At 30.3% G+C, this 11,726-nt stretch overlaps 1 protein-coding gene across 1 annotated transcript; it reads left to right on the top strand.

The window, feature by feature from the left end:
* Positions 1 to 5,594: 5,594 nt before the first annotated feature.
* LOC129301709 (AP-1 complex subunit sigma-2) lies at positions 5,595 to 9,342 on the top strand. Its single transcript, XM_054940304.1, has 7 exons — positions 5,595 to 5,775; positions 7,220 to 7,306; positions 7,512 to 7,603; positions 7,719 to 7,827; positions 7,980 to 8,015; positions 8,850 to 8,936; positions 9,033 to 9,342. Exons 1-7 carry the CDS (start codon positions 5,773 to 5,775, stop codon positions 9,102 to 9,104), a joined length of 486 nt encoding a protein of 161 aa, XP_054796279.1. The 5' UTR covers positions 5,595 to 5,772; the 3' UTR covers positions 9,105 to 9,342.
* The last annotated feature ends 2,384 nt before the right edge of the window (positions 9,343 to 11,726 follow it).

The raw sequence follows: 11,726 nt of genomic DNA, 5'->3' as shown, positions 1-11,726 counted from the left end.
GAATCATGAATCGCTAATTTTTTTTTAGTTCAATATTTGGTTTAATTTTAAAAACATTGATTTGAACATAGCATCCAAGATGGGAGAGAGGTCTCCCCACTTGTTTACACTCCTATTCTCTTCACTTTGACCATTGAATAAGAGAGACCCAAACTAAACCTATTAAGCAGCAATAAATGAGAATTGCTTCTCTAAAATGGCATTAATAGCAAATCTACAGATGGCCAAAAGAAATAGCATAACTAAAATTTAAATTTTTATAGACATCATTCCTATAGAAAAATCTTCAAAACAATTACGTTGATGTTCCACAATGTATTGTCAACAAGTTTAATTTAATTGTTAATAGATATTATAGTAATTAATTTTTTTTATGAAATCTAAATGTAATTCTTTCAAAATCTTTATAGACAGCTTTATCATTCTCATCACTAAATTCTCTAATCAAAATACTATGCATGTATGATTCTTTTAAAATAGCTTACTAAGCGTATGAATTTTACAGCCTCGTGTGAATTTGTTTAGTAAACCATAAACCTATGCTATTTGAAGAGAATTATTTTTTCTTATATTTTTATTATATTTTAAATAAAAAATGATAATAAAATAGACAGAAGCTGCACATAGCCCTTTCCCTTTAACAATGTCATCAAAATCAATATGTTGAAAAAAAAAGGAAATACTAATTAAACTGATTAGAAAATTCAGCCAAATATTTTTTGTAACATCCTGATTTAAAAATAATAATAATAATAGAAATCTATATTATTTGAGATTATTTAGAAATAATAATATGGTTAGAAATTTAATTATGAATTAAAAATTTAAGTTTAAAATTATATAAAAAATATTTTGTTAAGATATAATTTTAAGATTTAAAATAAAAAAAATTATGTGTGTTTGTGAGTTAAAAAAATTAAAAAAAAATGGTTGAAGTAAAAAAAAAAACAGAGAGAGGCGTTATTGAAGTCTCACATCGATTAGATGTGAGAAGGTGAGGTGCCTCCTCACATATAAAAGGAGGAGGCACAGGCGAGGAGGAGCAGAAGGAAGAAAAGAAAAGTTTATGTAATTGTGAAAATTACAACTAAGGGCCCAAAATGTAATTTAGAGAAAATTACAAGTAATGGTCCAAAGGTTTAAATAATTAAATTCAGATCTATAATTTTTTTTAATATAATTTTGAGACCCACAATTCTATTTTTATATTATTTTTCTCTCTTCCTCTCACGTTGCTCGGCGTCTTCTTGCAAGGGGAGATTATTTTCTTTTTCTTCAGGTATGTTCTAACTTTTCTGTTTAGATTAGCATTTAAAAATTTACTTAATTACAAAATTAATTTTATATTATTTTCTAAATAATATTAGCTTTCTAGTGATATGATTATTTTGTAGGATAGAGTAAATATTTTGATTAAGATTTTTCTATAAGATAGTTAATCTGATGATATGATAGATTAAAAATATAGGTTAAAACTCTTAGCGATATAATAAATATTATAGAATATTTTTTTGAGGTTGAAACTCATGTTGAAGAATTTTTGAGTTAAACTCTAGATCTATATGGTTAAATTTATGTAGAATCTGAGATGTAGGGATGAACCTCTAATTATTAAATATTTATTTAAGTATGAATAGGTATTTTTGAAGATATAGAAAGGTGATTTGAGGCTTTAGAATAATTCTAAAATTTTTAATTTATTTTTGGATGAATTTTTAGAATATAGAAGGATGAAATTGTGATACTAGAAGTGATTTGAGGCTTAAAAATAGTTTATTAGGGTATGAGAATTTTAGAAAAGAATTTGAAAAGTTAAATGAGGCATAAATCTTAAATTAGTGTTAATATGGATTATAAATCTAAGACTTTTTAACTCTTTAAATTAGAGTTATTTATTAATTTTAATGTAAAATTAATATATAGTATTGTGAAATAATTATGTAGATTATATTGACAAAGATAGTGGTGAAAAAAGAGTTGTGAAGGGGAACTTGTTATTCAAGACACAAGGTAACCATTATTAATGTGTTGTGATGGGTGTGTTTGTGAATGGTTATGTGTTGTTTTTATTGTTTGAAAAAATTATGAATTATTAAAAATAAATATTGTATATACTTGTTTGAAATTACTGCCAAGTGGGTTAAAAAATTTATTTTTGTTTATCATGATGAGATATTATTGTTCGGATATATTCCTGTTTGGATATTTGAATGATGCATGACTTGTCAGGGTATTTTAATGTATGGTGTTAATGGAAATTTCTGTTTGATTAATTATTACCACGTGGTAAGCCCTCATTGGACTCAATGAGTGGCGTGTTACTTCGTCCAACTCACCTTTGGCCGGGTGATTTGGCGTTTAAGCATGACGAAAGGAGGATATAAGGTGCAGTCATGCAAATTAAATACTTGTTCGGTTTGTTTGAAAATGTTGTTCAGTTAAATGTTTTGTGTGCCCACTTAGCAATCGCATGATTAGTTACAACCGCATGTAATTTGGAAGGTAATTTGGAAGGGTGGAGCCTTAGGTGATGCTACCTGGGAGACCGAAGAGAGTATGAGGTGAGATTATCCACATTTATTTGCTTAGGTACATAGTTTCTAAGTTTACCAATATTAAATTTTGAGGACAAAATTTTTAAAAGGATGGGAGAAATATAACATCCTGATTTAAAAAAAATGATAATAATAAGAATTTATATTATTTGAGATTATTCAAAAATAATAATATGGTTAGAAATTTAATTATGAATTAAAAACTTAGGTTTAAAATTATATAAGAAATATTTTGTTAAGATATAATTTTAAGATTTAAAATAAAAAAAATTATGTGCGTGTGTGAGTTAAAAAAATTAAAAAAAAATGGTTGAAGTAAAAAAAAACAGAGAGAGGCACTGTTGAAGTTTCACATCGATTAGATGTGGGAAGGTGAGGTGCCTCCTCACATATAAAAGGAGGAGGCACAGGTGAGGAGGAGCAGAAGGAAGATAAGAAAAGTTTATACAATTGTGAAAATTGTAACTAAGGGCCCAAGATACAATTTAGAGAAAATTGCAAGTAATGGCCTAAAGGTTTGAATAATTAAATTCAGACCTATAGTTTTTTTAATATAATTTTGGGACCCATAATCCCATTTTTATATTATTTTTCTCTCTTCTTCTCACATTTGCTCGGCGTCTTCTTGCAAGGGAGGATTATTTTCTTTTTCTTTAGGTATGTTCTAACTTTCCTGTTTAGATTAGCATTTAAAAATTTACTTAATTACAAAATTAATTTTATAGTTATTTTCTAAATAATATTAGCTTTCTAGTGATATGATTATTTTGTAGGATATAGTAAATATTCTGATTAAGATTTTTCTATAGGATAGTTAATCTGATGATATGATAGATTAAAAATATAGGTTAAAACTCTTAGGGATATAATAAATATTATAGAATATTTTCTTGAGGTTGAAACTCATGTTTAAGAATTTTTGAGTTAAACTCTAGATCTATATGGTTGAATTTATGTAGAATATGAGATGTAGGGATGAACCTCTAATTATTAAATATTTATTTAAGTATGAATAAGTATTTTTGAGGATATAGAAAGGTGATTTGAGGCTTCAGAATAATTCTAAAATTTTTAATTTATTTTTGGATGAATTTTTAGAATATAGAAGGATGAAATTGTGATTCTAGAAGTGATTTGAGGCTTAAAAATAATTTATTAAGGTACGAGAATTTTAGAAAAGAATTTGAAAAGTTAAATGAGACATAAATCTTAAATTAGTATTAATATGGATTATAAATTTAAGACTTTTTAACTTTTTCAATTAGATTTATTTATTAATTTTAATGTAAAATTAATATATAGTATTGTGAAATAATTATGTAGATTATATTGACGAAGATAGTGGTGAAAAAGGAGTTGTGAAGGGGAACTTGTTATTCAAGACACAAGGTAACCATTATTAATGTGTTGTGATGAGTGTGTTTGTGAATGGTTATGTGTTGTTTTTATTGTTTGGAAAAATTATGAATTATTGAAAATAAATACTGTATATACTTGTTTGAAATTATTGCCAAGTGAGTTAAAAAAATTATTTTTGTTTATCATGATGAGATATTATTGTTCGGATATATTCTTATTTGGATATTTGAATGATGCATGACTTGTCAGGGTATTTTAATGTATGGTGTTAATGGGAATTTCTATTCGGTTAATTATTATCACGTGGTAAGCCCTCATTGGACCTAATAAGTGGCGTGTCGCTTGGTCCAACTCACTTTTGGCTGGATGATTTGGCGTCCAAGCATGACGAAAGGAGAATATAAGGTGCATTCATGCAAATTAAATACTTGTTCGGTTTGTTTGAAAATATTATTCAGTTAAATGTTTTGTGTGCCCACTTAGCAATCGCATGATTAGTTACAACCGCAAGTATCATTACATATTAATTTTTAGTTACTGGGACTTTTAAGTCTCATTCCCCGTGGTTAATATTTTTACAGGAGCGAGTGTGGCCGAGAAAGGACCAGAGGTGTAACTATGGTGTATGAGACACCATCTTTTACATTGCCTCTTATTTTGGATTATACAATGTATCTTGTGCCAACTTAGAACATATCTTCTTTGTGAAGTATGTAAACTCTAATCCTTTTTATTAAAAGTATTTATATGACCAAGAGGATTATGTCTGTCCCTCTTGATGTATGATCTGATTTGAATATCATGCCATGAGGATTATGTCTGTCCCTCATGATTTTAATTGCTTTTTTTGGATATTTTAAGACTTGTGTTATGTCTTGGATGTATTATGGTAAGAAAATTTTCTACCACGATAGTGGTTTTAATAATTTGCGAAAAATCGGTTTGTAAATTTGAGGGTGTTACATTTTTTAATCTCTATTTTATATCTAATAATAATTCTATAGTCTTAACTTTTTTTTATCTTATAATTTAATTATGTAAGAAATACTCTTGATTATTTTTATATAAAAAAGACAAATAATTAATTTTGAAGGATCAAGAACTACAATAGTAACAAAGGTTAATTTAGTTAATAAGAATTTGACTCATAATTTATAAGGTTATAAATTCAAATCCTACTCTCAATGTGAGTGAGAACCTTATTGAAGGGTAATTTGTAAGCACATCTGTAAGCACTTTTTGAGTCTGGAAATATGGATCTTGGCACCTAAACTTTTAATGATGAGATCCAAAACTACAATTAAAATTAATTGAATTAATAAATATATCATAAATTAAATTTTTTAAAATACTCTTACTTAATAATTGACTAGTAACTTTTAATAATTAATCTCATTTAAAAATATTTTTTCCTAAAGATGAGATAAAAGAAAAGTTTAGATTGTTCATAGGTATTTTTTTATTAAAAATAATCCTATTTAAATTAGCATTAAATATAGGATTGGAACTTGATTCGTCATATTGCGACTGATTAGTATCTTCTGCTAGCGGTTGGTAAAAAAAAAAAAAAAATTTAAATTGTTTCTTGCAAATGTAACCAGACGAACGCTGGAAAAAAAAAAAAAAAAACCTAAATAACTCTCCAGCGTTAAAAATATCTATTACCGTTGTCTGAATTTTCATGGAAGAATTGGCTCCTGCTTTAATGTTTGAGCGAGGTGTTTATTCCCGAAGTCCGTAGGTGAGTCATGCGAGACTTCCCATTGAAGAACAGGGTGCCTTTTGATTCCCTCGTATACCTTGAGTTTGGGCTGGCGATTTATTAGGTCTCGGTTCCTCAATCTATCCACTAAGGCAAATGGTAATTTTCTTCCAATCTTGAAATCTTATTTGTTCCTGAGAGACACTGGATCTCGCCTATAATTATGTTCTATTTGATTTTTGGATTTCAGTGTAGAAATTGCTGTTTAGTATTGGTTATCATGTTCGTGTTATTTCCAATCTCACTTCTGGTGATGACTAGAAACCCTTTGACTAACATTAGAATTTTTAGTTTTATGGCACGCAGAAGTCATTTCTTCTAGTTCTGATTTAGCACTGGAATGAAATCGGTGTGCTTTATGTTGTTCATGCATTTTAACTCGATAATCTCATTTCCCTTCCAAATACATATGCGTTGCCATCGCGATCCGCTGACTGGGATCCCGCTAATTTCGAGATGTGAGTGCCCTGGTGGATTTGGTGCATCAACCCTTTCAATTTGTTCAATGCTTTTCACCTTCCGTATATTTAGATTTTTATTTTTTTTATTTTTTATAGAGCGTGGATTTGTTATCTGTAAGGGAGCAGAGAAATGGTGAAGAATATGTTATGCCCTGCTGCTAAGCTTATTTTCTTCTTTACTGGCAATTAGATTGGACGATATTCCTTTAGATCATTTTTTTTCGCTAGTACATCTCTTTCATTTCCTATTAATAGTAGCTAGAGGAAATTGTAAAAGCTATAAATGCAGGGCGAAGCAATGAAACCTGTATCCCACAATTTTTTGTTCTCCCTCCACCTTTCTGTAGTGGTTTTGCATTACGATGTAATACAGTGAGAAAATTAGAAAATCCTTACAACCTTGGCATTCTCAAAATTTTTCCAACAGCTTGATCCAGAGTTTACTGTGAATTACATTAACGTGGGCTCAGACTTTTTCGAGAGCTTCACGGTTGGCCCTTTCCAGTTGATATGTTTTACTTCCCCTTCCTTTATTATGGAACTTGGCTGATTATTACATGCTTGTTTTGTCCTAAAACAAAAAAAAACTTAATATGTTTAGACTTGGATCCTTTCAGTTTTTTAAAACTTGACCTTATCAGTTCTAGAAAGAAATATATATAATATATGCGTGTAGCCAGTTGAGTGGTAGGCTCCACTTAAATGAGGACTTTCAATTTGTGTGAATGCATACGTTATATCTCTCTGCAAAATTGATACCATTCAGTCTAGAGGGAGAGGGAGTCCATTTATGAAGATGGCATCCACTACTTGTTCTCATCTTACTAAAATGCATATGGCTTTATGATAATAGGATAGGATGTCTTTCCCCATAACCAGGATAATCTGATGTTTGAGCTCAAAACACTTCAGCTTTTAGGTGGCCTCCTTTGATGTTATGATTATTAAGTTGTAATATTTAATATGGAGGTGACAGAATGGGGTGGTGTTATTTTATGTCTGCAACTCTGCATCATGTTATTTAACTAACGTTGTTGATTTGTTTCCAATCTCATCATACTTTGTTGCTTGGGTACTTGTAGATTCATTTTGTGCTGCTTATTAGTCGTCAAGGGAAGGTGAGACTTACAAAATGGTATTCACCATACTCACAAAAAGAAAGAACAAAGGTAATTCTGGTGATCATGATTTTTAGCCACCTCAGTTCTTCATACAACTTTACATTAATTGACTACAACTTTTGCATATACTTCTATCTGATTTTAGCTTTAATTATCTAACATAATCAATGATGTTATTTTAGTATTATTATTCCATGTTGAATCCAATGTTTTTCATCATCATCCATCTCTATAAAATCTCTTCTTTGGAAAGGTTATCCGTGAGCTCAGTGGAGTGATTCTTTCTCGTGCTCCCAAGCTCTGTAATTTTGTAGATTGGAGAGGATATAAAGTTGTTTATAAAAGGTATTTTACCCAGCAACCATGGCCTCTCATTATATATTACTACTCCCTTGAAAAAGCATGGTTCTGGTTGTCTTGATAATGATTAATTGATTATTGTAATGGATGTCTGGTGCAGATATGCCAGCCTCTACTTTTGCATGTGTATTGACCAAGATGATAACGAATTGGAAGTGCTTGAAATAATTCATCATTTTGTTGAGATCCTTGATCGGTATTTCGGCAGTGTGAGTTCTTTAAAGCTTTCACTCATGAGGCCACTGATTGTATGTATTACTGAGAAATATTTCCCATTCTTTTTGGAAAGGATCTAAGAATTTCATATGCCTTCTTTTTTTAATATTATAAATATAAATTTTTTTTATCCTGTCTTTTGCAGGTATGTGAGTTGGACTTAATATTCAATTTCCACAAGGTTTGTGTACTTGTCTTCTGTTAGTCTGTTAACAGTTATTGATGATTCATTCAGAAAGAATCAACTTCAAGGGTCAATTAGATTTTTTAGGTTACATTAATGTTTTTGTCCCTTGAGTTTGCTTCATGCTAACTAGGTTTTCTAATTTCTATTTGATGAAATATAAGAATAATATATTTTGTAGTAGATTATTATTGTTGTTGTTGTTGTCTTTAGCTTGTAAGAAACTTACCTAGGTGGTAGCTTCTTTTTGTGTTTTTTTTTTTTTTATTATATTTTGTAAGAGGAAATCTGAACATTGGCTTTATATGGATGGGTTATTAAGGATTCCTTATTAGGCATTAGAGATTAGTTTAAATAGACTAAGTGGCTCCTGTAATGGGGACTTTTGATGAATGAATGAGTATTTTGTGTAAAATCTGATAGCTTTCTCTCTCTTTGCGTTCTGCCTCTCCCTCATGCTCCCCCACTGTTCTGCCTTCATCTTCTTCATTTCTTCCTCCCTGTTTCTGGTTTCTCTCTGCTCTCTCCCTCTAGTCAGATCTGTGCAAGTGTGTGTGAGTGCATGTTACATCACTACTGGTATCATATGTATTCTAAAACATCGGTTTTGTCTACCAAGCTAACAGACGAAGGTAGCTGATTGGTGCTATCTTGACAGCTGAAGGCTATAATGTGTGTTATGAAATTACAATTTAGAAGTTGAACCTCTCAGAATGAAGTTAATTTAAAAGGACCAAATGAAGGAGGAAAAAAATTCTAATTTAACCTTTTCATTTTAATTGATGAGTAAGCTCCCGTATGATATGTTGATTGATTTGTTTATCATTAAAGGCCTACTATATACTGGACGAACTTCTAATTGCTGGCGAGCTTCAAGAGTCCAGCAAGAAAACAGTTGCACGGTTGATAGCTGCACAGGTATGAAATAACTAAAAGTCTTGGTCAATTTTATTTGGAGGGCATTTTCTTTTTGTAAGCCTGGAAGAACACATGATTTAATGCTTGGGGTTTCAGGATGCATTGGTGGAGACTGCAAAAGAGGAAGCCAGTTCATTGAGTAACATAATTGCACAGGCCACCAAGTGAGGGAAGTCGATGACATTATTTCTTTTGCTAAAATGATAGGCTATAATGTGTTGATTCTGCTGTTATGGGTTAAATTTTAAATTCCTTTAGCTGGGTTTCCTCTTCCCTTATGTTGGCCTTCATTTTCTATTATGTATGTGCTGCTGAGATGTCTATTGCTGGTGACCGAATTGCTTCTTGAACACTTGGAGTTCGAGCATTTTGCTTTTCGATGATGGAACTTTGTAGTGTTCGTATCTGATTGGCATTTCCCCCTTCTCAAATGAATCCTTATGGTAGGGAAGGTTAACTTATTGGGAGAACGACAATTAAGTCCTAAGAGGACCATTTTATCCAAGATAAGTCCCAATGAATTTCTAAATACAGTAAGTCCCAAGGTCCTTAAATAATATTTTGATATATTAGGAAAAGCCTGAAATACCCTTGATAGCTATGCCCCTTGGTCCTTAGTGAATGTCTCTCTAACCCAGCCTGCATCTTCTCGATGCTTCATCTTAATAACACAAATCCTTCTTGCTCGGACCATTTGTGGCATTTAGTCAAGGCTTCAATCCCTTGACATGTCGATAACCAGATTTCAAGTTGGAATTCTCATCAAGAAGCCTTTCTCCGAGCAAGAAGACCTGACATAGCCCCGGGGGTACTTGGCCGTTCCAGTCCTTATCAATCTTGAGACCCTTGCTGCGACTCCCAACACAAGAACCACTTTCCCTTTATTTCGGTGATGCCATTCCAACCATTGCTTGGTGACAAGAGTATTATCACATAAATGAAGTCTTACATTTAAAGATTAAAAAATAAATTATAAATATATAGGGTTGGAAAGTATTTAATTAAATGACTTAAGTTATTTTAGTAGAGTATATTATCTTTAAGTGTATTTAATATAAGAAATCTAACAAAGAGCTCTCAAAAGAATAAGAGAATTTTCCTTTGCAATTTTGGAGCCATGATCTTTTTCATCATTTCACCTGAGCATTAAAGGATTTCACCTTTTTCATCATTAAGGTTTGTTTATATCAATGAAAATGGGAGCACAAGTTGCAAATTAAGTTGGCCAAAGTTGTAAGTAGAATCAAAGTTGCAAATTCCCTCCTAAAATTTAATTATCAAAATTTGTGTTTCTTGCTGAAAATGTAAATCTATGAGTCAGTTGCAAATTGCCTGTTGAAATATGATTATTAAAATTTGTGTTTTCTATTAAAATTAAGAAAATGAGTTATAAATTCAAGATAATAATATTGCAAATTTGAGAGAAAAAGTTGTAAATCCTAGAAGTGTTGAATTTGCAACTTTGCCTAGCAAATGTGCAATTTTGTCATGTTGAATTTACAACTTTTTCCAATTTTGATGGAGAACGTAAATTTTAATGATTAAATTTTAATAGGAAATTTAGAACTTTTATTTCCAAATTTACATATTTGGCCAGCTAAATTTACTACTCGTTTTCCATTTTTTTTATTGATACAAAGGAAGGAATTTAAGAATGTGTTGAAATTGATCTGGAGCCAATTTAAATTTTAATTAGGTATAATTGATTATAAAAATAATTGATTAATGTGATTAATTTTAATTATAATTGATTATATTATAATATAATATGTTTGAATAATATTTTTTTAAAATTGATTTTAATAGAAGATGTTTAGATAATTTATAGTCAGAATCAATTTTAGTTGTATAAATTAACATAAAGGATATTATTTTTTAAAATTAAATTATTGATAAATTTGTATCTAATATTATTAGATTTGTTAAATTTTATCTAACACAAAAATGAATTATTGACAAATTATTTATTATTAATACAGTAAAATGAATCAGATAAGTGGGTAGAGTTAGCTTAACACAAAAATTGACATGATTGATCAATTATCTCATATATTGGTTGCTTAGGTAAATTCTATTGAAATCGATTATTCTGCCTCAAAAATTGATTAATTGCCTTATCCAAACAGGCTGCTGCTCGCACTCACACTACGGGAACTAATCATCTTGTCCAAATCACCAAATTTTTATCTAAAATGACACCAAACTGTTCATCTTCAGAAGGGACAATCCCATAATCATCATCTTCGAGCCTTAATTGACTGCTCTCAGCCTTCTATATCTATTCAGAATTGCACAGGAAGTAGTCCGGTGGGTTATCAGCGATCATGAAGCTCATCAACGCTGGTTGATTCAGAATTTGGTGTTCGTGACTAACAGGGCAGAAGAGAAATGAGCTAAGCGTGTGTTTCAGTCTTTTCCTAATATATCAAAATATCTCTTGAAAACTAAGGGACTTGCTTTTACATTTAGAAATTCCTTGGGACTTATCCTGAACAAAATGTTAGGAGAATTACAATCAGATCTCACATAATAAAATTAATTACTACAAAGTTTAAAGTTTATTGACAATTGAATTGCAAATTCCTTGGCATTTAGTTGTCCCTTTCCCTAACTTATTTCTTTTTCCTTTTCATAAGATCAGAATTACGTATCCCAACTGTGTGTAGCAGAGACACTTCGAACTTATTATCTTTTTCTCACAATGCATTGATTTAAAAAAAAAAAAACCGAGCTTTAAGGTATTTTATTAAACATTAATGCTAGATATAGTTAATAGGGCTATCAGAATTT

The sequence above is a fragment of the Prosopis cineraria genome, unplaced genomic scaffold, assembly GCF_029017545.1.
Source record: "Prosopis cineraria cultivar Desert tree isolate PC_DT_omini unplaced genomic scaffold, ASM2901754v1 PC2, whole genome shotgun sequence".
In the NCBI taxonomy this organism is placed as follows: domain Eukaryota; kingdom Viridiplantae; phylum Streptophyta; class Magnoliopsida; order Fabales; family Fabaceae; genus Prosopis; species Prosopis cineraria.
Note: the sequence above shows the minus strand (reverse complement) of the source record. Positions and strands in the feature narration are given on the sequence as shown.